Genomic DNA, 26,650 nt, shown 5'->3' with positions numbered 1-26,650 from the left:
CAACCTCATCTGCTCAACACCTGCTAGATCTCCTAAGAACTCACCTGATCGGTGTTGCCAGCTGTGTTGCACCACTACTTACGGGGAGTGAGGGGCGGACAGACAGGACAATTTCTGTACTCAGTTTTTCAAATGTCCCCTATCACTCATTCATTAAGGAATACCAAGGAGGGCAGACTCATTCTGCATCCCCGTGGCGGAAGAATTCTAAGGTGGCCACCAAAATTCCCACCCCTGGTTTACACACCCTGTATTTTAAAATGATTTCTTAGAATTTCATATGAAAATATATTACTTATGCTTTAAAGTTTGTCATTTTTCCCCCACAATGCTGTAAGTAAACTTAATTTCATGGATGGGATAAGCATCACTCTCAATATTGTCAATTTTTACTGATCTTTCAAGAGATTTCCTCTCCTACACCCACTGTAAATGCAGCCTAAACTCTATCAAGGGTACCTTTGCTCCAAAATATACATTAATCATACTTTAAACATTGTTTTAAAAGATTTTTTTTAATGGTCAGAGACCATGCATTACAATATCCTTACTTTGTTAGTATTTGGTTGAATTTTTTAGTATACTGCTTCTCCATATGGACTGAAAAGGAAAACCAGCTTATATGCAAAATGAGAGGAAATTATTGTCTCTAAATTGCGTGACAGATGAATTAGCCACACAATTAACTGGCTTATAGCTTTATTATTAATCTTGGAATCAAAGACTTAAAAAATGACTGCAGCACTAAAGATAATTAGCCTTAAACAGCATTTAACTGGGATAGGAAAATTTAATCAGAAAGAAAAACTTAAAAAGGATCAGTGATATAACATATTTGGATCACTACAGTTAAGGTCTCAACTATTACTTGATAATACTTGATAATAACCAATTAAAATGCCATGTTTTAATAAACTTATATCTGGACAGATCCACCAAAGCCCTTAAAAGAAGACGGATTTTCCTTTTTCGTTCATTTCCCGAATCTAGTAAAAATAATTATCTCTCCCCCATTTTTCAATTAGTGACTTTATCTTTTTGCAAATTTCATAAAATTAATTAAATGCCATTTAAGCAGTTATCAGACTCTTACATAGAATATGCTCCTTTCTGAATCAAGGGTCCTGCTTTGTGAAAGCTCATTAACATTATGTGACAAAAACTTCCAATATTCAAATTTTTCAAGTATGTAACTAGCACATTTTCACAATAAATAAACAGAGCTGTATCGTATGTTAAAAGTTCCAGATCTACTCAACAAGCATCAGTTGGCAATAGAGATGAAGATTTTACTTACATTTGTAATAGCTATAGCATTTTTATCGTAGTATTTCTTCTTTTCATATTTATCTCTGATGAAAAATTCCACTGCTCTGAAAACAGATAACTTAAGGAAAAGCATGAGTTCAGTGACATGTACACTCCCCTTTATTCATTCGTCTCCACAAAGCCTGGACTTTAAATTCAATTTTCCTACTCTCCGGTCTGTATTTTACTCACACACTATTTCTGCAACTAAATTCTGCAACCTACTTTTCTTTCTGCCAAAGAGTCTATCTCTTTCAGGAAATTTTCCCCACTCAACCTGATTCTAAAAAGAAAAGTAACCACATTTCTCAATTCCACCACGCTCCACAGCCCTCTACCCTGACTCAGCTCTAAATTCACTTAATGTTCATTTTGGATTCTCGGTGTAAGTAAAGAAACTAACGCCCATGCAATAACCACAGCACACCAGACACTGTGTGCTGTGTGCTGTCCATAGTTTTTTTCTGGCTGTGTTGGGTCTTCGTTGCTGCATGCGGGCTTTCTCTAGTTGCAGCAAGCGGGGGCTTCTCTTCATTGTGGAGAACGGGCTCTAGGTGCGTGGGCTTCAGTAGCTGTGGCACACGGGCTTAACTGCTCCACGGCATGTGGGATCTTCCCGGACCAGGGCTCAAACCCGTGTCCCCTGCATTGGCAGGTGGATTCTTAACCACTGTGCCCAGGGAAGTCCCTGTCCATAGTTTTTTCCTTTAATCCTTCCTCAACACAGTAATGTGCATATTATAATTTCCACATCATAGATGAAGAATCAGCAACTTGGAAAGACTAAACAATTGTGATTTCAATACTTATGTCCCTTCCACCATACATGGCTGCCTCTGATTGTATCAGAGAAGATTCTCTGTATATTAGAAAAACGGTGGCTATTTTTTTTCCTGCAAAGGTTCTAGAAACGGAGAAGTCAAGAAGCTAAAACCAAGGTGAGAACTATTCAATTTTCTGAAGTTGGGGGGACCAGCCCCACCTGTTGATAGGTGAGTCATTTCTAGTGGGATCCAAGAGCCCTGAGTTATCTTACAGAGATGACTTCTCTTAGCAGTCCAACAACCATGGCTTTACCATATTCCACTAAAATGGAACTTCTTCCATCAGGGATTTGTAACTTTTTAATTTTTTAGTACCATGAACCTCTTTGATAGTCAAGTAAAGCCTGTGGAGATAGCGCTTTTAAATGCATAAAATAGTATAAATTGGGCACTGACTTAATAAAAACAAATAAAAGCCTTAAAAAAAGGGACTTCCCTGGTGGCGCAGTGGTTAAGAATCTGCCTGCCAATGCAGGGGGACACGGGTTCAAGCCCCTGCTCCAGGAAGATCCCACATGCCATGGAGCAACTAAGCCCGTGCGCCACAACTACTGAGCCTGTGCTCTAGAGCCCGCGAGCCACAACTACTGAGCCCACGTGCCACAACTACTGAAGCCAGCACGCCTAGAGCCCATGTCCCGCAACAAGAGAAGCCACCGCAATGAGAAGCCCACACACCACAACGAAGAGTAGCCCCCGCTCGCCACAACTAGAGAAAGCTCACGTATAGCAACGAAGACCCAACGCAGCCAAAATATAAATTAATTTTTTAAAAAGAATGCACTTAAAATAAAAAAACCTTAAAAAAATGCATAAAATAAAATACATAGAATTACAAAGGAAATGAATTACACTGAAATACAATCTCTCTGTAGATCCCCAGGTTAAGACATCCTGTTCAAAGAAAAGTTACCTGAAGCAGTAAAACAATATATTTTCAGTCAAAAGCTCCTTATTAGAAATTAATCAAAGCTCTTTAAATTGACAGTTGAGGCCATAGGTAATAGAAAGAGTTGACAGACAACTATACAGTGGGTATTAAAAGAAAGCACTCCAAGGGGGCCAGGGAGGGCAAGTAAGACAGAAAATCTAAACGTTCAATTTATTAAGTAAGCTGAATAATTGAAAGCCATTTTTAAAGATGGGTTTTTATAAATTGAGTATGTGAAAGGTACTTTATCTCCTTTTGTCCTCGTAAACTATGAGGTAGGTGCCATTTTACAACTAAAACCAGGCACAGAAAGTTTAAGAAGTTCTCTGGGATTCTACAGTACAAGGAAGGGAGAGTTGTGATGATTCGAAACCAGAATGTCTGACTTCCACTTTTTTCAGAATGTTACTGGTCATCACAAGTTCATTTGTGAATCAGTCATTTATTTCTGCTAATGATAATAAATGCTTTCAAATCTAGAGAAGAAGGTCAAATGTGGAGAGCGCCTTTTATTTTCAAGGTAGCCTTGGAGACCTTTCAAGTGAAAGGCCCCAGAGCTGTCAGAGGCTGATTATTTATTTAGATATGTGAACATTCTGGCAGCCAGTACCAAAAAATTACCAAAACACCCCAAGATTTTCACAAAATGCAAGAATGTTTTTTATTCCAACTATTTCACATGTAAATAAGCTAAGTGTTAAGTTCGCACATGACTGTAAATCCATGTTCAATATTACATTATTCTAGTTTTCTAACAGGAAAAAATGAAACAATCAAAAAGACAGGCCCTTTGGATGAGGTGTGTGAATGTGGTGTATCGAGCAACTTTCACTGCAGAGACAACTATTTACCACCACAACAGGGAAGAGAAAATAGAATTTACGTAGACTGATGTCATTTCCACTCTAGATGACAGGAAATATGTTTACTGTTTTTAAAAACTGTATACTATTTTAAAAACAGTAATTCTATTTATTTCTAGATATAAATATTACATATAATATGTATATAGTTATTTCTTAACTAAGAAAATTTGGGGAATCTAAATTCTTTATTTTTAAAAATTTATTTATTTATATATTTTTGGCTGTGTTGGGTCTTCATTTCGGTACAAGGGCTTCCTCTAGTTGCGGCAAGTGGGGGCCACTCTTCATCACGGTGTGCAGGCCTCTCACTATCGCGGCCTCTCTTGTTGCGGAGCACAGGCTCCAGATGCGCAGGCTCAGTAGTTGTGGCTCACAGGCCTAGCTGCTCCACGGCATGTGGGATCTTCCCGGACCAGGGCTCAAACCCGTGTCCCCTGCATTGGCAGGCGGATTCTCAACCACTGTGCCAGCAGGGAAGCCCCTAAATTCTTAAAGTATAATTTTTATGTTTAAATATCTGGGAGGTGAACAACACTGATATTTTTCCTCCTTAAAGATGGAAACAACAGTCTATTTTGGATATTGTTTAAAGTGTACTACATATTTTTTAAATATTTATTCATTTATTTTGGCTGCACTGGGTCTTGGTTGCAGCATGCAGGATCTTAGTTGTGGCATGTGGACTCTTAGTTGCGGCATGCACGTGGGATCCAGTTCCTGGACCAGAGATCGAACCCGGGTCCCCTGCATTGGGAGCACGGAGTCTTAGCCACTGGACCACCAGGGAAGTCCCTCAAGTGTACTACATATTAAAGCCTGGAAAGATTTTAATACTCTCATTTATGAAATGTTCATGACAAAGGAAAGATTGTTGTTTATGACCAAAATTTAGTTTTAGGAAACTAATCATTAAGATTAAAAATAAAGTATATAAAATAATTTTACCACCACTGTAAAACTAAAATATTGAAAACTATGATGGTTTTATAAATATCGATTTGAAAAAGGCAAACATTTTAAGTATACAATCTTTTGGAGTGAAAAACAATACTAACATCTGATGAAATGATATGTTGTGTGAATTTTCAGAAATGACAGATATCTGTGAAATCTTAATTTATACTTAGTGTATTTTAAATAAATAATTCAAATATAGCTGAGTCTGGTTACTGTTTATGATATTAAAGAAGAAACCCTATCAGAAATTATCTAAGCAGTAAGTAATTTTAAAAACTTAATATGAGATGAAAGTTGATCTGTTTTTCAAGGACATAAAAAAATTAAAGCATCAAGATAGGACAATGTACTAGGATATTCCTCATTATTAACATAAAACATTGCTTTTTAAAAAACAAAGCACACCACAAAGTGAACTTTTAAAACTCAGTGGAGTCACCTGAGAAGAACTGTGATTCAGGGAACATGCCACATCCTTGGATGCTCTCAGGCCCTACATGGCCTCTTAGGCCAAGAATGTATCACATGGTCCTCGTGTATTTTTGTAAAATGTCCCAAAAGCAAGCCAATTCTTCACTGTTAATTCACCTAAAGAAACGCTGATTTATTCCCAGGGTCAGCAAACTTTTTCTTAAAGGGCCATATAGTAAATATTTTAGGTTCTGTGGGTCAGTTGGTCTATGTTGCAACTACTCACTTCCGCATTTGTAGCTCCAAAGTAGCCACAGAAAACTGATAAATGGATGGGTATGGATATGTTCTAATAAAACTTTATTTACAAAAACAGGAGTTGGCTCATGGGCCTGTAGTCACTGATGCTTGAATTCTATTCCAACTCTAGTGGGCCAAGAACAGCCCAGTTGGATTTACAGAGGGTCTCTGTGTCTGCAAACTGCCACTGTAGACAATGTAAGGGATTTTCAAGGGAAATTTGACAATAATTTTGCATTATATGCTGACTATAGCACTAATTCTCAAGGAAGATGGTCTCCAATGCATACCCTCATTTCTGGTACCAGTAGTGAAAATGACAATAATACTCCATATCTTACCAAATTGCTGACAGTTTTGTGGATAATATAGATAAAGCCCTCAGCATAGTACCTAACAAACAGTAAGCATAAATGAAGTTAGCTTTTATTTTTGTATAACTTGGTGTCAGTTTCCTCACCTTTAAAATGGCGATAACACCAAGACTCACCTCGCAGGATTAAACACGCTAGTGTGTGGAAAGGCCTAAGAGCAGTGGGGGGGGCAGAGTGACTACTGTTTAACCCTCAGCTCTTATTATCAATCACCATGCTCTGACAGGCCGCTCTTTTAAACACAGGGCCCACAGCAGAGGAGGAAACAGAAAACTGCTGAGCCAAGGCTAAGATGGCATGCCTATCATCAACTTTAAACAGATGAGCAAGTGAGAAGCAGCAACAGAAGAACCAATAAATTTGAAGATCAGGGAATACTTACCTTCATTTTCCAGCATCCAGGTGCCATTTGAGACAAAAGGACTTATTACTGACAGAGATCAATAATACAACTCCTCCCCCACAAAAAGAAATAGAACAGTAATATTTTCAGCAAATCAAGGTAAGGAATATACCAACGACAACGCAAGTTTAGGTGGCTGACTTGGGACTTAGCACACAAACAACGAAATACCCCAGAATACCCTCCATGCCTTTGGTCACAAAACACTCAGCACGGCACCAATCACTGTCCCAATCCTCAAAACTAACAGACAGCAAGCACTGCAGAAGTCCAGAAAAACGTTCACATCACTATGTGTTTTATCTTTTCACATGTATTTATTTGTATTTTAAGATTTTTCCTTTCTTTAAAGATGCCACTTAAAATACAAATTAGTATCTATTCCCAAGAACAAAATGTTCCAGTTCCAGACACAAAACACAGAGAGCAGTAAAATTTTCAAAAGCTCCAGGGAGAAGCACCGCTGATTAGCTCTGGTACACACCAGAACTCATGGAACTGAGGTAATTAAAGTTATCAGATAAGACGAAAGATCCTAATGAAAAGCTTTAATGTAAAGCTTTATCGCTTGTCATGCACTCATACATGCCACGTAGAATTAACCACAGGCCGCATGAGAAATTACACTTTCACAGCAGCTTCTGCCTAACTTTTGTAAATTGCAAAGCTTTTAAAAAGTAACAAATCTTGTTAAGAATGCAGTGAGGTCCCATATTATATGAGTTTTACTTGCCTCTAAGGATGAGACAACTATATTTAAATCAGTAAAAGTGCAGAGATGTTAGGCTTCTCAGAGAGCACTGAGCTTTACAATGATTGATGAAATAAAGAAAACAAGGGGGCTGGTTTTACTAGTCTTCCTAATAATAGCTCCAAATCACAGTGTTTCATAATTAAAAGAAGGGATAAAAGTGACGTAGCTGTAATAACTAAGGTAAAAAACATTTTTAACACCTTTGTTGGAGTATAATTGCTTTACAATGTTGTGTTAAGTTTCTGTTGTATAACAAAGTGAATCAGCTATACGTATACATATATCCCCGTATCTCCTCCCTCTTGCGTCTCCCTCCCACCCTCCCTATCCCACCCCTCCAGGTGGTCACAAAACACTGAGCTGATCTCCCTGTGCTATGCGGCTGCTTCCCATTAGCTACCTGTTTTACATTTGGTAGTATATATAAGTCCATGCCACTCTCTCACTTCGTCCCAGCTTACCATTCCCCCTCCCCGTGTCCTCAAGTCCATTCTCCACGTCTGCGTCTTTATTCCTGTCCTGCCCCTAGGTTCTTCAGAACCATTTTTTTTTTTTTTTGGTAAAAAACATTTTTGAAGACTATAGTATTACACTAGATATAGAAGCTGGTCTCATGGTCCAAGAGATGTCATCTTATACTCTTATCATTAGTAGTCATCTATCTCAAATGTCTTTAGACAAAATCCCTCTTTAGTTTCTGACAAACTTAGATTATCTTTCTGTAAACAGCAAGAGGTCAACACCTCATATGAACATGACCATAATTTGCAAACGCTTTACAAGTAACATTTAGTTTGAAAAATCAAACACACATGCTTGAACTAACAGTAGCAAAGACACACATTATCTAAGAGCCTGACCTGAATCATACCAGGTACTCAAAAACTGACATTCTCACCTAGACCTTATGGTCCTAGCTGCAAAGAGTTCCAAACTATAAGCCTATCTATTTTTAAAAGCCACCCACCAGGACTCAAATGTGACAACACTGATTTTACTCAGACTATCATCATTAAGTATAATAATATCCAAGTGTCCTTACACACGAGGGAAAGTCTGGAGGCTTTGGGAAGTTTCTTAACAGCTCTTTGAGAACCCTACCCTCTTGCCTGCCAAGAATAAAAATATTATGCTCTATCTGAGCTGCTCTGAAAATTTAGAAAGCTAATGTACATAAAGTGCCAAACTCAGGGCTTGGCACACAGTGAACCCTCGCTGAGCAGGAAAGCTACTGCAGTTGTTTCCAATGCCACACCCTCACTGTGTCAAAGGTCAAGGACTTACTGATACCACACACCAATCAATTCACTACAAAAATCTCATCTCTCCTGAAATGTTTAGATAAGGACCAAACATTTAAGGACATGGCAAAAAACACCAGAAAAAAGAACTCACCATCTCACTAATCCTTTACTTCTATTAGGTTCACCATAAAACGGATAGTAATTACTTAAGAAACAGAATTCCTACGACTGTGTACCAAATGGTACACAGAAGAGGGCAGTGTAAGGGGACACCGAGGTCCTGTCCTCCCCTGAATACCTTCAGGACTTTGTCAAAGCAACACGGCATCATGGGGATGAACTAAATACCTTGGAAGCCACATTCATCCACCAGATACCACATAAAGGACACTACCCCAAATCTCAAGAACCTCAAGTCATTTACCCTCTTAACGTTCAAGAGAAGTCCAAAAAACCCAATTCAAACCAAACCAACCCCCCCCCACACACACAAACACACACATACACACAAACTTCCAGACAAGGGACATTCTTCAATTTGAGGGATTTTATATGTTAACTCAGGCTTGGGGGTGAGAAGCAGAGAAAGGAATAACCTAATACAACTAGCAAGCAGTGGTAACAACCACCTGGAACACAGTTTATTTGCTCTGTGGTATCTCCTTCCACCATGCTCTCTTCCTCAGGATTCTGCCCTATGCCCTCACTTTCCAGAGGAGAAGGAAAACAGCATTCCCAAGATTCTCAATAAAACCGCAAAAAAGAATACAGGACCAGGGACTTCTCTGGTGGTGCAGTGGTTAAGAATTTGCCTGCCAATGCAGGGGACACTGGTTCGAGCCTGAGTCGTGGAAGATCCCACGTGCCACAGAGCAACTCAGCCCGTGCGCCACAACTACTGAGCCTGAGCTCTAGAGCCCGCGAGCCACAACTACTGAGCCCGCGTGCCACAACTACTGAAGCCCGCACGCCTAGAGCCCGTGCTCCGCAACGAGAAGCCCCCGCAATGAGAAGCCCCCGCAATGAGAAGAGTGCCCACGCACTGAAGCGGAGAGTACCCCCTCTCTCCGCAATGAGAAAGCCCGTGTGCAGCAACGAAGACCCGAGGCCAAAAATAAATAAATAAATATATTTATTTAAAAAAGAATACAGGATCACTGCCCTAGGTAAACACAACTTTAGCAAGCATTTTTCTACCACCTACGTGCTAAGTGACTCTCCTGTCTACACTGCATTTCCTGCTTTCTTTTAGGGTCCAGACTCCTGTTTCCAGCTTCTAGATGGGCATCTCCATGCATGTGTCCCACAGACACCTTATCCTGCCCAAAGTGATGGCTCACTGTCTTCAATTTGTAACCCTCACACTTTCATCTGGTACTGAATTCCTTCCCCGATGAAGAAGTTTACCTCACTCACAGAACCTCAGCCAAGCTAGGAAACTTGGGGTCACTGCAGTGTCTTCCCTGGAAACAAAGGCAATCTTTTTATTTTTTTTGCAGTACGTGGGCCTCTCACTGTTGTGGCCTCTCCCGCTGCGGAGCACAGGCTCTGGACACGCAGGCTCAGCGGCCATGGCTCACGGGCCCAGCCGCTCCGTGGCATGTGGGATCTTCCCAGACCGGGGCACGAACCCGCATCCCCTCCATCGGCAGGCGGACTCTCAACCACTGCACCACCAGGGAAGCCCAGGCAATCTTAACCTAATCCAACTGCCCCTGCCTTCCCAGCTCCCTTCCAGTCTCCCCAATTCCCTCCTGCCTGTTCTCAAGTCTCCCACGTAATTCATCTCTTCATCACTGCTCCCCTCAGGGCTGTACTAGTATTCTACATGCCCTCTGTGACTCCACGACCTCCTCCAACTCATCTTCCTTGTGGTAGAAGCTAATATTTCTAATGTTTCTCCTGCCTCAAAATTCTTCATGGCTTTTCAAATCCTTCAATCCTTTGGGCCAATGAAATGAGGTACTGCTCTATATGCTACCTATATGCTGCTCTACATGGTACTGAAAACCCTTCACAATCTGGAAAAATGAGCTTCTTCTGCCACTGGCCCACAAAACTTAAATCTTGTCATATCAAAACTTTAAAACGTCAAGTGTCCTCACACCTTCATACTTCTGCTCACACAATTTTTTATGCCTGAAATGTACCACCCACTCCTACCCCAGGATCTTGCTATAATAAAAATAGCTTGGGATATCAGACTGCTAAATGTGTGGGAAGAAGGTGGAGGAAGCAGAAACAGAACAGGACAAATACTAACTTCTTGAGTATAACCCAAAAGGTTTCTATACCAATATGAAAATATATATATAATGGCCTGTATCTCTGAGAAAAGATCAATTTTTTTCATTGTTTGATCACACAAACTGTTTTAGTATACACATGGGTAGTACACAGCTGTTCTTTTTTTGTTTTTTTTTAAGCTACACATAATTTTTTTAAAAATATTTATTTACTTGACTGCGTCAGGTCTTAGTCGGGGCATGTGGGATCTTTCGTTGTGGTGCGTGGGCTCTGCTCTTCCTTGCAGCATGGGGGCTTCTATCAAGTTGTGGCACGCGGGCTCAGTAGTTGTGGTGTGCGGGCTCTCTAGCTGTGGCGTGAGGGCTGCACGGTGCGCGGGCTCTCTAGTTGTGGCACGCGGGCTCGGTAGTTGTGGCGCAAGGCTCTCTAGTTGTGGCACGTGGGCTCGGTAGTTGTGGCACACAGGCTCTCTAGCTGTGGCATGCGGGCTTGGTAGTTGTGGCGCACAGGCTCTCTAGTTGTGGTGCGCGGGCTTGGTAGTTGCGGCACGTGGGCTGGTTCTCCGACCAGGTATTGAACCCGCGTCCCCTGCATTGGAAGGCAGATTCTTAACCACTGGATCACCAGGAGAGTCCAGTACACAACTGATCTTTAAGAAACTAGATTATATTGCCAAAATCACCTTTGGATAAAATCACATATACCTACAGTCAATTAGATAATCTTATTCTGATGAGCTTTTTCTCAAACTTCAATATGAGTTCGAGGAATCCTATAAAATCAAACGATTTCTCTTTAACATGTGAAAAAAAAATCCTCACTAAAACGCCTGTGAGAAAATATTCCCCTCATTCATTAGGTCAGATGTGAAAGCAGAGAGAGCCATGCAGCCTGTGACCCACGGAAGGTCAGCAGTGACATGACCCCACATCCCTGCCACCATCCACGTCCACCAAGTATGGGATTTGTCTGTCAACTGCTTCACATAAACATAATGACCACATAAAGGTGATCAAAGGAAATTCCTCCAGGGACTTCCCTGGTGGTCCAGTGATTGAGAATCCGCCTTCCAATGCAGGGGACACGGGTTCGATCCCTGGTCAGGGAACTAAGATCCCACATGCTATGGGGCAACTAAGCCCATGTGCCACAACTAGAGAGCCCATGCGCTGCAACTACTGAGCCTGTGCACTCCAGAGCTCGCATGCCAAAACTAGAGAGAAGCCCAAGTGCCGCAATGAAGACCCAATGCAGCCAAGACCTGATGCAGCCAAATAAATAAATAAATATTCAAAGGAAACTTCTCTGGAAATGATTTTTCAAAAAATACTCAAGATGCTCACAAATCAAACCTCTAATAATAGTCTAAAGTAATAAACAACCTATATGCGCCAATCAAGAGTTGGAGATCAATCAAGAGGAATCAGTTTGGGGCTTCCCTGGTGGCACAGTGGTTGAGAGTCCGCCTGCCGATGCAGGGGACGCGGGTTCGTGCCCCGGTCCTGGAAGATCCCACATGCCGCGGAGCGGCTGGGCACGTGAGCCATGGCTGCTGAGCCTGCGCGTCCGGAGCCTCTCCGCAGTGGGAGAGGCCACAACAGTGAGAGGCCCGCGTACCGCAAAAAAAAAAACAAACAAGAAAAAAGAGGAATCAGTTATAATATTTTATACTCAATAATAATTACATAAAAATACTATATAGATCATGTATTACCAGATTCCTATTAAAAACTTACCATATACAAAGCATAGCTCAGGGCAAATCAATTTCTATTTTTCATGAACAACAGTATGATAAAGGTCACTTCTTCCTAAATATTCAATACAAAGTTAAAATATGAACTAGAAAAATGAGCTGATTCTTTTAAACCCCACAATAAAGAAATGTTAAAGGATACTGATCTGTCTGTGGTCTTCGAAAGTTCTCTGGAAGATTGGCTTCATATAGTAGTCTTGCTTTAGTATTTCCCATATCTTGCATGCACTATAATAAAAAAAAAAATCACATATTTTCATTACTCATATAAACATTAAAAAGTAATTCCTATACACACATACATACAAACACCAGACATTTATCATTTCCAATATTCTTTAGAAAAATAATTTAAATCACAACTATGAAATTAATTACTCAAGTTCAAAACAGAAGCATAGTTTTAATCCTTCACATGTCTTCAACATACGTGGATCTGCAGTTTTTGAATGTCTTTTCCCGTGACTACAATACCACCTTCATTTACACTCACTACTTCCTAAAAGTGGATTCCCTGGAAGTTCGTGGTATTACTATTGTTTTAAATGTACCACTTGAACAACACTGCCATTTTTATGGCCAATAACTCAAGATCAAATTTTCTTTGTTTTGAGCTTCAAAATACTCTGAGGTTTTCATGATTTACAACCAAGGCCACAATGGAGAGCAGTGAGGCAGAAATAGGGCCGCCCTAGAACACAACAGAAGTGGATTCAATTCTTTGGGGTTATTAATCTCTTTTAAGATTCTGCCAAAAGCTATGGATCCTCCTCTCGCTACCAAAAAACTGTGCCTAATGGCCAAATTTTACATATAAGTTCAGGAGTTCACAGGACTCTCCCTAAAATCTATCAACCCCAAGAGTAAGAACCATTGCTAAGGAGGCATAAGATAATTAAACTGGTTCAAATGATTATTAAATTAAGTTTCTGGATCACCTATGAGTAAGGACTAACCAAAGAGTACTTCCAGGATATTCTATTACATTAGAAACTGAACTAACATTTACAAACGAAACATTACTCTATCACTATTTTACATCATTTTCAGGGAGCTTAAGTTCCTTAAAATGTTTTAACTGGTTGAAAGATCTGCTTTTATAATTCCTTTTTCCCCTGATTTCCTGAACACACCCCCCCCCACCCCGCGTCCCCAAGAAGACCAGGCTTAACAGATCACTAGATGTCATCCTTGGGTTGTAGCCCTCAAGGGGACACAGAACCATCTTCCTTCAGATAAAAAAAATACAGTGACTTTTCTCCCAACTGAGAGTTCTAAGTTATGCAAGATACTAATGTAAACCCATTTCTGGATACCTACACCACCCAACCTCAACATAAGAATTCTTTCAGGGTAAACGAGATTTCTAAGTCATTCCTCTAGAGATAATGAGAACATGAAGTAATAAAGGGCTGGGAAACATTAAGGGATAGTAAGCTGAAAAACAAGAAAATGTTTTGCTATTTAGCTCTGGAGAGAAGAGAGTAGGCCAAGGGCTGCCCCGTGTCATGAGGCACAGTAGCATGGAGTCAGTCAGTGTGAGGAGGGCTAGGGAACAATCCTCTGAGTGGGGAGAAGAGCAGAGAGACTTTCAGGACTGGTAACCCTTCCTGAAAAAAGGAAGACTGCTTTCCATCGCAAGCATTCAATGATGCCGCATCTTTGTGCGGGGGCACGTGGGAATTCAGTAGCAGAGACGACCAACTCACGTCATCATAAACGCATCAAACGTTTGGAAAGAACGAGACCAAGAGAAAGTGTGCATAATATATGCAATGAAGCAAAAAGTAACTTAGATACAGCTCACAGAAACTACAAAAATAAGAAAACTTGAAGTTTCTAACACACAAACGAGAGTACATAAAAATTTTAACAGAAAATTTAGTAAGACTAAAAACAGTAACTGCTATACTTGCCATATCTCATTGATCCAAAGTTACATTTTTCTTCATATTATAACATTCATGAAGTAGAACTGCATCTTACAACTGATCGTGTCTTGTAAGTGATCATTTTTTTCTAATTAGTCCATAAAATGTAGTTGTTTCTTACAATCAGTGATATTATCTTATATTCAATACATATGACTCTATACATTTTATATAAATATTCTCTTTAATATAGGTCATTAATATTTTATTTTGGCAAAATAAAAAATTAAGAACAAGGCATACAAGTACATTATACCAAATTATTTAATTTTGTTCTAGGGATGCTATCCATCACAGTTAGACAGGAGGAAAAAAAGGTATAAAATCTGAAAGGGAGAAGTAATGTGAAATTATGAGCCATTTCTACAGGAGACCACTGCCAAAAAGTGACCTGACGCAGGTGCTCGCGTGTGTGTGTGTCTCTGTTAGCTGGGACTGGGGGAAACAAGGATTCAATAACATCATGGATGTAGAGAGATCATTTTGTAAGGAGAAGGAAGACACTAGTAAGCTCAAATAATTTCTAAGTTTCTAAAAAGTAGAACAGAGTAGGGTGGAAGGAAAGTCTGCAATGAAAGGATTAGTGGAGATGAAACTGGTTCAGCCACTGGAGATGGTTAGAGTGAAGAGAAAAAAACAACAGGAGCTGGCATTCTGGGGAGGTGACAGGAGTGTGGTACAAACTACCTGTCCTCAGAGTGTCAAGACACTACAGGCAAGGGCCCTACAGAACACGTGAAAATTTTTTCTATTGGACTTAAGAGCAAATTCTGGTAATTGGCAGAAGAAAATAATGAAACAGCCTAACAGCTACAATAACAAGCATTGGCCTCAATATCTTATTAATATATATAAATAATACAGTATTATAAATTAGATGTATTATATATAATATATAAATTGCATATATATTATAATACATCAATTGCTTATATATATGCCATTTCAAAGTTTTTAAAATCCTGATTTAGGTATTATTACCCTAATTTGACAGGAAAGGAAACTGAAGCTGCAAGATGTTAAGTAACAGGCCCAGGAGTCTCCACTAGAATTAAACTCGACAGAACCAACATCGGCCACTGGCAGTCTAGACACCTCAGGCTGCAGCCAATGGAACTGGGGACCATATCACGCAAGGCTCATGAACACCAGGCTCTTTGCTTTAGCAGCTCAGTTTTCATTTTACAGATGAGGAAACAAGCACAAAGAGGTTCCCTGCTGGGTAATTCAAGGAATTAGTTACAGAGTTTTAAAAATATTTTAAAAGAAATATTTATTTACATAGTAAACTATACTTCATCTCAAAACTGATTTTTTAAAAACAAGGCAAGCATCCAGTGAGCAGAAATGTATTGATATTCTTGACAAACCATTGTGAGAATATATGAAATACAAAGTCACATTCATTTTTACTTTAAGAAAAGATATATTAATATATTGAAGAATAAGTGAAACGTGTACTCCGCAGTTATGATAAATGCCATTTAGGCAGGACATATTTAAAAATTAATGTTATTTACTATGCCCATTAAATTCAATCTGTCCTTCTTTTATACTTTATATCGTCCTAGAAAGATGAATTTTACATTGTACTTTTTGATGAACGATCTTCATCCAAAACCACCACCATTATAACCGCAAAGGAAGGCTTCACCTGGAAATGGTATAATAGGACACACTTAAGAATCCCAAAGCCCACTATTAAAAGCACTTGTCCTCATAATCTGAGTGCTTTCAGTTTCTCCCCCACAATCCAGTACACAGAGCAACAGTTGACCAAAGCCTCACACATCACTTGAGATTCAATTTTTAAAAATACTGTTTGAATCAAAATGCTGAAAAGCCTCTGTGGGCTAAACACATTGTCATCACAATCTAATGTAGATGAAGCATTTCTATTTCTGAAACTTTATAAGTAGACAACATATCACCCAGTCCCAGTTTTTGCACTAAAAAACAATAAAACTGGGCTTCCCTGGTAGTGCAGCGGTTGAGAGTCCGCCTGCCGATGCAGGGGACACGGTTTCGTGCCCCCGTCCGGGAAGATCCCACATGCCGCGGAGCGGCTGGGCCCGTGAGCCATGGCCGCTGAGCCTGCGCTCCGCAACGGGAGAGGCCACAACAGTGAGAGGCCCGCATACCACAAAAAAAAAAAAAAAAAAAAAAAAAAAGAAAACAATAAATCTTATATTCTAAAAGAGTTCTAAACTTTTTAACGTTTTACAGAGAACTGAGGTTGTCAATTTAAAGTTTTAATTGGCATTTAGTTATTGGATTGTGTAATTTAATAAACATACCGCAAACAAATGTAATAGGAAATTTTATTTTTATGTAACACTACTGTGTATGTTTAAAAAAAAAAGGCATTGTTTTATGTCAATGGGGCATCTCCAGTGGAAAAACATGGTAATTAAGCAGCACACAAAAACAGTTTTACTGCAAAAAGGGCCATGAAATGAATGCAAAGATAAAAGGCAACAGGAACATACAGAAACAAAGTGTGCCCAAGTTTGTCACTGTCAATATCAGGAAATAATAAAAGACAAGGTAAGTGACAGGCCACCTGAAGTTCCAACTCAATGATTCATTCTCCTGAGAATAAAATCCGTCACATTTTTTCTTTTCTTTAACCTTCCAAACTCCTGGGATGTGGAATCTGATAACTACGTGAAGCCAGCCACTACTCCAGGGCAGGCTGCTCCTATTTGCCCTAGCCCGCGCACACCCAGCGCAGTCCAGCCCAGGGCCTGGGTCTGTGTTTAGGAGCCAGGCGCCTGGGCCTCCCCTCTCCTTCACCTTGTGCGCCCTCCCCTTTGCTCAGCACCTACCCCAAGTGTCCCTGGAGCGTCTCCTGTACTTTCTCTCTCTTGGCAACAACCATTTATGAGCAAACTGAAACCCACATTAATGGACTGTTTCAGGAAGCTATCTGCATAGTTTTCATAAATTTTTATGTGTATACTGACTTGCCCTTTGGGGTTTACTGGCTATTTTTAAAAATGGAATAAGTGGAAAAAAAGAATAACAGCTACAAAACAAAGCACTGAGATGACTAATTGCTTTGTTGCAAATGACTAGGTTATAATGTGGCAATTAGATCTTCTAAATTCCCAATGGCAAAAATGCAAAACATCAAAATAATCAATAGAATCTTACACATCAGCATGTCATGGAAATACGCTACAGGTCTATGCTAAATCTGGAGAAAAAAAGGTAAAAAACTATGTAAATTAGAACACTTCTACCCATTTTCTGAGAAATAGACGGGGGTGGGAGAGAGAAGACTCTTACTCCCAGGCCAAAAGATTGTTGTGTAAGGATATGAAAATAGCTAAAAATGTGTATCACCTGTATGTTTGTATATATGCATAAAACGTTTCAGGAAGAATATACAAGAAACTGAAAAACAGGGTTGTTCCTACAGAGGGAAACTGGATGACTGAGGGACAAAAATGGGAGGGAGACCACCTATCTTACACCTTCTGTACCCTTTGATGTTTGTACCGTGTCCATATGTTTCCCACTCCCCAACACAATAAAAGAGTTAGAGGGGGGCTTCATTAATCCTACACTGTTCCTAAATAAAATACATCCAGAGGGAGCTTGGCCAGGGATCCAAGCAGCATGTGACTCAGAGCAAGGAGACCTCCTCTCACTAGGGCCCTCCACCTCCACTAAGAGAACAGGGTCTCCTGACAATCCGAGACGTTATGATCGAATAAAATTAATACATTTAACAAATCCCATCCAAGAATATCTCACAGTCAGAATACATTCAAAATATAAATATGGCATTTACATGCCAGGTGTTTTCCCAGTATCATTACCTTCATTACTGTTGCTGAAGATGACATCACTAAACTTTCAACTATTAGTTTTTGCTTCTTAAGATTTCCATGTATGTGGTTTTGTGCGGGAGAGGGAGCACCACTTGCTCTATTTTCTATTCATTAAAATTTGTAGAACACAAAGACTAACATTTCAAACTGCCTTAGCTGAACGTGCGTGCGTGTGTGTGTGTGTGTGTGTGTGTGTGTGTGTGTGTGTATTTTAAAACCTCATAATTAAAGAGAAATTGTAGTCCCTGGCAATTCTTCATGTCAGTGACTCACCTCTACTACCACTTGAAATCTCCCAGAATAGTTAGTTCTCTATCTTCCTCTCAAAAGCCACCAGGATTTCTTGCATAGGAGCAAGCTTTTCAGGACTGGTTTCAAGATCTTTTGGGTTCCAGCTGCTGGAAAAGAAGGGCCACTGTTTTTGGTCTCAGGAGCTCTTTGGAAATATTTAATACAGAGTCCATTCCTTCCGTTTTCATGAAATTGCGTTTTAGGGGAGTTGATCTCTTTCTGTTTTAATTGTTGTTTTTAAGAACAAAGTAAGTAAACCACACGTATTTAAACATTAAAATTGTTAAATGATGATGTGGAATCAGAGGTACCAGTTTTCCTATTTTTCACAATTTCTAGATATTCTCAGATCTTGATTCATAAGTTGCAGCACTGGCTAAGTTGCTACAAATTCAGAGAATGAATTCTTTTTTCTTTTAAGCAATAAAATTAAACATTGTTATGACAAAACTGGAAAAGTTTCACATTACAGTCTTCTGTTATCTCTACTTACTATGAAATCATACCATTTGAAGTCCAGGGATAAACCACTACTTTCGTCCTAGGTGATTAAGACCCAGCTCAGGAGTCATCTGGACTCTTGCCCCTTCTGTCAGAAGTCTTAGTGATTCTAACTTTAATATTTTTGTAGGCTTATCCCGTTAATCAACCTCATTGCCACTACTTCAGCTGAAGATCTAGTCACCCACTGCCTAGGCCACTGCAGGAACAAGCCCCTTGGATTTACGTTCTTAAAAGGAACATAACGTTAGGTGTCGCTCTTCAACTGAGAACACGTTAAGAGCTCGTAGGCTGTCCCTCTCCCCATCCCCCATCCCTCACAGGATCAAGGCCAAACCAGCCCCTGCCCACAACTTCCACCTTCACCCCCTATGCACATACAACTGCACCCGATAACTACCTTACTTTCTCAAATACGACATGTTTCCTATCTTTCTGCCTAGAAGGCCCTCTGCACACTGCTGCAAGCTTTTAGAAATTAATAAAGGTCACTGTCAAAAAGGTAATGAGACATTTAAAAGATATGTTTAGAACTTATGATATCACTAGACACTGAGGGTATTTTTTTTTAAGGGAAAAAAAGGAGCCACTACTAAGTAACTTGCTGAAGATGGCCCGTCATTTAGCCAACAAAGCCTAACCCCGAGCCCAGGTCTACAGAGTCCCAGGCCAGCGCCCTGACCACACCTGCTATTCTCGATCATCTTACATTCACAGAAAGCAGGAAGAGAAGCAACCTCGCCTCTAAAATACTGTGTGCAATGAAATTAACAATAATTGTGTTCCCACATGATCCACTCACACAGGTATTCTACATTCACTGCCACTCAACAACTTCCTACCCAATAGAGCACTCCCTATGGGACAGAAGCCCTTATCTTCAAGTAGCTTGCGATTTCTTCGGTTACACTCTCAGTCCCACCTAGACAGTACGGAATTAATAGGGTTAATGAGTGACTTGAGCCAAGAACTATAGCCAGTCATTAGGAAAAGGGAACTCTAAAAAGCATTACTGATATTTTTAAAAGTTTAACCTCAAAAACAATTAATAAAATCAAGAGAAAAATCACAATCGTGCACATTCAGATTCAAAATAAATGTGACCTTTTCCCCCAATGGATTGTTTAAAATGCAAACATCCTATTAAACTTCACAAATTAAATTTTGCTATAGACAGTATCACATTTCTTTCTGCACATCAGGTAATAGATAAACCCCACACTGTGCTGCCACCTTACTCTGCTTCTTTGAGGACACATTTAACGATCCTGGAAAGGAGGTGGCCTAAGCTGAATCTCAGTCAAATGGTTCGCAGGGCAGAAACTGAGACACAGATGTAGAGAACAAACGTATGGACACCAAGCGGGGAAAGCGGCAGGGTGGTGGTGGTGTGATGAATTGGGCGATTGTGACTGACATGTATACACTGATGTGTATAAAACTGATGACTAATAAGAACCTGCTGTATAAATAAATAAATAAATAAAATTTAAAAATACAATGAGAATGGGCCATTGCAGAAAATCTGTAAAATGGATACACAGTTAAAAAAAGAAAAGTGTGTACATGAGGCCACAATTTGAGAAATTTCATCAGTTTGATGGAATTATAATGAATCCTCCCCACAAAATAAGAAAAAAGTTGTTTGACCAGGGGTCTCTTGAATAAGTGTATACCAAGAATTGTGAACTGAAAGCTTATTATGTGTCTGGTTATATAAGGCCCTATGGAAATTTATCTAAGGGTCAAAACCTTGAGAGGTTAAACAATGTTCTAACATATACAGGTCAAATGTGGTTAAATCATGGAGTGCTTCAAATTAGCTTTTTTAATGACAATTTTATTCCATTAAATATTATTTGTCATGGGAATTCTGTAACAGCAGTGACAGTTTCTGAAGCTCTGAGATGCTCCTTACAAAAAAAAAAAAAAAAGAAGTACTAGATTAAAAACACCAAAACCCATGTACAATATTCACACTGAAATTTGGTGATGGAGGATCCCCACAAATCCCGAGATGCCATCAAGTAAGGACGAGGCATAATGACCACTAGACCTGCCTGCAGCTAATGAGGTGTCAGGTGGGTCTGAGAACAGACCACTAAGACAGTGGAGAAATACAAACTGGAAACTGCTGTGAACCAACGTGAAGAAAGCAGATGAAGCTGAAAGGGATTTTACCCACCCGAAGAGCAAGGAAGTGCAAGAAGCTGGGAATGGGGAGGCGCTCCCATGAGGAACCACCAGATCTCCCTTCCAGGACAGGGCCCTACACTGAGTAATTCAAAACGGAGCAGGACAGAAAAAATGGAGATAAAGGACGAGAAGGTCCAGATAAAAGTGGGAGAAGGGAACAGAGCGATCATCTCAGAAAACAAGTGGTTTTACTTTTTAAACATCACGTGAAAACAACAGAAGAGAGAGGTCTGTGAGGTTAGAAAAGCTATCTTGAATATGAGTTCCTTTTAAAGGTAATGAAAAACCAATGTCATATAAAGATGATCAAAGGAAAACAAATCAAGGTCATGTCTCATTAAAGTTATCAGAAAAGGAGAATAAGACGTGGAACAACATCTCTGACGGTGAAGCCACACGAGAACAAATACACCCAGGAAACAGATCAAAACGGTAGCCTACTAATTCTAAGCTAAAGCTAGAAGACATAAATACAAAATACGAAAAACTATGTAAAATGAGTTTAAGGACGTGGTGTTATGAAAGAACAACTAAATCAGAAATTAGAAACATGCAGAATTAAAACGAGAACTCAGGAAAAGAATTAGAAATAAAAGAAAAAATATTTCAGAAATGAATATGAAATCAAATAGATGACCAGAACAAATAAACACAGCAAACAACGATTTAAGAAAACTGGAGAGGCAAAAGAAGAAAAAAAATTTAATGAAAAGAAAAAAGTAATGAAAAGGATCGAAGAAAGTGACAAATAATAGAGTCAGGCAATGAAGACCCAACAGCCAGGTAAGAGTCACTGAAAAAGGAAATTCAAACAAGGAAACACGATACTAAAAAACTAGTTTTTAAAAAGTCACTGAAATAAAAAATTTGAAACTACATATTGGAAGAGCATACCACATGCAGGCATTTCCTGTCTAAAAGAAACGTCTTATATTTCAAGACTGAGACAGGTCAAACATAAAAGCACGAAAGAAGACAGATCATGCAAACATCAAGCAAAAGAGGGCTGCAGTGGCTCCAGACGAACACCTAACAGCCGCGACACATCTACACCACCGCTGGGAAACAGAAAGATAATGAGCCAGCTACAGTGTTTTACATGTACTAGTAGCCTCATTTAAAAACACAGGTAAGATTACTGTTAATAATATGTTTTATTTAATGCATCTTTCTCCTCTGCAGAACTCCCAGGAAAACATAATACCTTATCTCACCTGCACCTAAAGACTTAAAATGGTGCCATAATGCCATTTTTTGCAAGGAACTGACAATTTAATTACTCACCAAGGGCTAACACCAGGCCCGGAGAAAGGATCAATGTGATACATCCTTGGATCCTGCTCCAAGTAAAACAAACCTGCACAACCGCATGATTCAAGTAAAAATTTAAGTTTTGATTGCCTAACAACACTCTAGCTCCCGGTTTCCATTTTTTAAAGACGGCAGAGGGAGCTCACAGGAGGCTGAACTTAACATCAACTGCAAGTCGTTTCATTTCACAAAATTAATACGCTTCTAGAGAATAAAATTGATCATAACTCCATCCAAAACATACTATGTCAGAAAGTGAAAGAGGAGAAAACTTCTTCAGTGTATTCAGGCACTTTCATCCCCAACTCTTAAATCTTTTACACCCCAATTTTACCACTGAGGATGCACACAACAGGACCACAACATAAAAAGTACCTGTCATTTCAGTTGCTTTTCTACCTACTGAGCAGTTAAAGTAACTATCAAGTCCCTTTTGCCTATTCTCCCTGATTTGGCCTGATTAGGAATTCAAGCTGAAGTGACAGAATACAGCAAAGCTTACTGATGAAGATTAGCCAGAAATCCATGATGTTAGTAGCTTCCTTAGGAAAAATCCTTTTCTAAGAAAAATCAAAAGTTTAAATTAAGACAAGCAGGTCAACGCTATGACACATCTATTGCCAAATTAAACTAAAGGCTACAACAAGTTACCTTACCGTAGGTTTTTCCGGGAATGACAAGGTTATCATAGAAATCTATACCTATTTATTTAGCTAGTGATTTTCTCTTTATGAAAGAAAATATGAAGAGCAAAAAAGTTCGTCCAAAACATTTTTAGAACCCGTCTTTCAGACTTAACCCAATAATCTTGTCGCATTCTTTTGAATTACTGAAGAGTTCAGAACATTTTTATCCTCTGGGGTGGAATTTGACTTTTGGAAAAAGTTGAATCACATCTCTAACTGTGATTCACCGTCTTTATTCTAACACAGATAATGAAAATGTATTTTGAACTGGTGTGGTAACCAAAGAGGACCGGGCATACAATCAAAGAATCTCAAGCATGGAAGAGACTTCAGTCGTCCAAACTTCTCCCCACCTGCCACCCAATGCTTGGAGCCCAGCTACACACCTCCAGGTGCTCGTCCAGCCTCGGCACAAATCACCCAGTGATGGTAAACAGACTACTCTCCAAGGCAATCAATTTCAGTTTGGGGCGGCTTGAAATGCTGAAAAGTACTGCCTTCTAGTACCTGCATGTGTTACCTTGGAACTTCCACACACTAGCTTAAGTTAGACTCCCTATGGCTGCCGTATTTTTGGAATTTTACAACTATATTGGAACATGCGGAGAAAAGGGGGAAAAATGGAAAGCAAAAGAAACAATGAAAAAATTAAGAACTGATGGAATACAAAGGCACAGGAAAGAAAGCCAGTCTGGATAACCAGATGATTATTTAAATTTTCGATGTACCAAGCTACAGGTAAATAGACATCTACCAATCTTAACATTTACAAACATACACATTAATTACTATGACTGTGGGCAAGATTTTCCATAATGAAACACTGAAACAATTTCATAAATCCTTTTTTCCTGTTTCCGTATGAAACAGCTAGAGGTTCTGTTTATACTGTTAAAGAGCAGCTGTTAATTCTGATATTCTGTTCTTTATTCTACTCAAATGCATCATGTTATCTAGCAAAAAAAAAAAAAAAATCCATGCCTGGTAACATCTATTCCTTTCTCTTAACTTCTGTCATTGCATTAGCAGTTGGCTTTCTATATTTTATGCAAAACATTTTTCACACAGCAACAAGGTTTTTAATTACTTCACAAGAGTTCTTCAGTATACAAATATGAGTAGATAATGTAAAACCATGTTGAAATTCCAGTGCCTTGGAATCAACCTAATGGGCTAACTCCAGCCTTACCAAACACACTTGGGAAAATTACCAATTACTTCATGCCAAGGATATCCAAGGTTTCTTAAGGCATGATGAATCCATGAATACCAAAGGTTTCGAACAGACAATCTAAAAGAAGAACTGAAACTCTATAGAAGTCACTACTGGAAAGAGAGGGAAAAACCATCTGCACTGAAAAATACCGGCTGAACCCACAAGAGTAACTGAGTTTTCCACATGGAGAAAGACAAAAGAGCAAAAAGGCTAAAGACAAAACTGTATCAAGTCTCCAGCAGGAGGGAAAAGCAGAAAAAGAAACAGGAAAAAAAATACAGCGCCTAAATAATAAAACAAAACAAAAGATGAGGATAGTAACTTTAAAGAAAAAGCTTCAAGGACGCAGCGATGAGTGTCAGGGAAGCAGGGAGTCCAAGGCGGAGGTGGGCGGAGAGCTGGGCGTGGCCACAGGAGTGACTGTACTCTTTGTGAGCGCAAGCTCAGCAGAGTGACGGGAATAAAAATGAGCTAGCAGAGGCAAAGTCAGGTAAAGAAATGAAATAGCAGGTAAAGACCTTACTCAAGAAATTCAGCTGCTAAAGGAAGGTAAGAGCTAGTCGCTGGAGGACAGTGGCCGGCCACCGTGAGTACCTGGTAAACGCTAACTGGTGAACAAGCAAACCAGCGAGCAAAGGAGCACAACAGAGTTGGGGGCTGTTTGTGGGGGTCAGAGGGTACAAGGCGAAACTTTTATGAAAGGCCGGAGTGAGGCAGCGTGTTTCAAAGAGGAGGAAAGAGTTTAAAGATGTCTCCAGGGGCTTCCCTGGTGGCACAGTGGTTGAGAGTCCACCTGCCGATGCAGGGGACACGGGTTCGTGCCCCGGTCCGGGAAGATCCCACATGCCGCAGAGCGGCTGCGCCCGTGCGCCATGGCCGCTGAGCCTGCGCGTCCGGAAAAGATGTCTCCAAATGAACATAATTTTTTTAATTAGGTGGAAAAGCAGGAAGGAAGGCTGAGAATGAAAATAAAGGCAGCGAAACCGGCACCCACCACCTTCCTCCACCCTGCCCCTAAAACGAGAACAAACAGCTGGAAGTCAGATCGGAAACATTCAGAGAATGGGTGGACAGAAAATGAGAGGAGAGCTTCTGTTCTTCTGTTGTAACAGTAAACGATGATGTGAGGAGAGCTGGGTTCAAAGACCCCTCCTTCTAGTCCAAAGTGTAGTCCAAAGCTAAAGCACAAATGGTAAAGCTATAAAGACATGGAAGGGAAAATGCCTACAAAATGTTGAAGGCAAGTCCACTATGCCTAGGGAGGCTGGATATATTTTATACATGAATACATTTTAGTTGTGTTATCTTGGTGTTTCCAAACAAATACCAATACCATATCAATAAATGACACTAGTAAGTAGTAAAACAAAGAGCATGTGAGAGACAATTACTAAAAGATTTATAGATACATAAAATATTAAAAGTGGTCCAAAAGTTATCAATTTAAACACCAAATATACGTAGTATACTTTCCACTATGGACAAAGTCTCACTAAGGTGTTCTATTGGACAACACAATTTACACGACTATCTACAAAGTGAGCTAAGAAACTTTACTCTTCATTTTTTTAATCCCCATTTCTTTTTTTTTAATTTACCTTTTTATTGAAGTACAGCTGATTTACACTGTTGTGTTACTCTCTGGTGCACAGCAAAGTGAGTGACTCAGTTATACATATATATAATTTTTTTCATGTTCTTTTCCACTATGGTCTCTTGCAGGATTTTGAATATAGTTCCCTGTGCTATGCAGTACGACCTTGTTGTTTACTGTATTCTTTATTTTAACTCCTTCAATACAGACACTGGAAAATGAATAATTAAGAATTTTTAAATAATGGGGAAAAATGGTAATCGAGACGTGGAGTTGATGAACCAGTACAAAATTTAAAAGAAAAGCTATAGTATTTATAAAAGTATTGAAACATTGATCCTTTCCAAAAATTTGAGAAGTACCCAATAATAAACCCAAGATCAAAGACATTTAATCTATGAACCACTATTTAAAAAACTGTTTTATTAAAATTTAAGGTGAATAACTCTATTTCCATTCTATCAAAATACAAATAAGTTTTGGTAGATAAATTATTTTCTTTTAAAAGTAAGCATACAGCAATACTAACACAGCTATAACATGACAGATGCCCTAAACACTGACTGCCACACAAACATATAAATAACTGACATAAATATGATGTATATATAATATCAGTTGATAAGAAGTCCTGAGGCAAAACTTAGTATGTTAACAAAAACCACTTTTATTCAACAGGGTGACAGGGCTCAGAGATTAGATATTTCCAC

The 26,650-nt window shown here is 39.4% G+C and overlaps 1 protein-coding gene across 4 annotated transcripts in view; it reads right to left on the bottom strand.

Moving 5' to 3' along the window:
- Nucleotides 1-26,650, bottom strand: part of SMAP1 (small ArfGAP 1) — a 148,740-nt gene that overhangs the window by 71,015 nt on the left and 51,075 nt on the right. For 3 of the 4 annotated variants that reach the window (XM_029223444.1, XM_029223443.1, XM_029223446.1), the window contains 2 exons: nt 12,518-12,603; nt 1,298-1,373 (listed from right to left, as the gene is read on the bottom strand). In XM_029223444.1, the coding sequence (XP_029079277.1) occupies nt 1,298-1,373; nt 12,518-12,603 (162 nt within the window). Of the gene's footprint in view, nt 1-1,297; nt 1,374-12,517; nt 12,604-18,418; nt 18,544-26,650 lie in introns of all 4 variants that reach the window. The other variant, XM_029223445.1, reaches the window with a different exon arrangement.

Source organism: Monodon monoceros, unplaced genomic scaffold, assembly GCF_005190385.1.
Source record: "Monodon monoceros isolate NGI ecotype Baffin Bay Population unplaced genomic scaffold, NGI_Narwhal_1 Super_Scaffold_15, whole genome shotgun sequence".
NCBI lineage: Eukaryota > Metazoa > Chordata > Mammalia > Artiodactyla > Monodontidae > Monodon > Monodon monoceros.
Note: the sequence above shows the minus strand (reverse complement) of the source record. Positions and strands in the feature narration are given on the sequence as shown.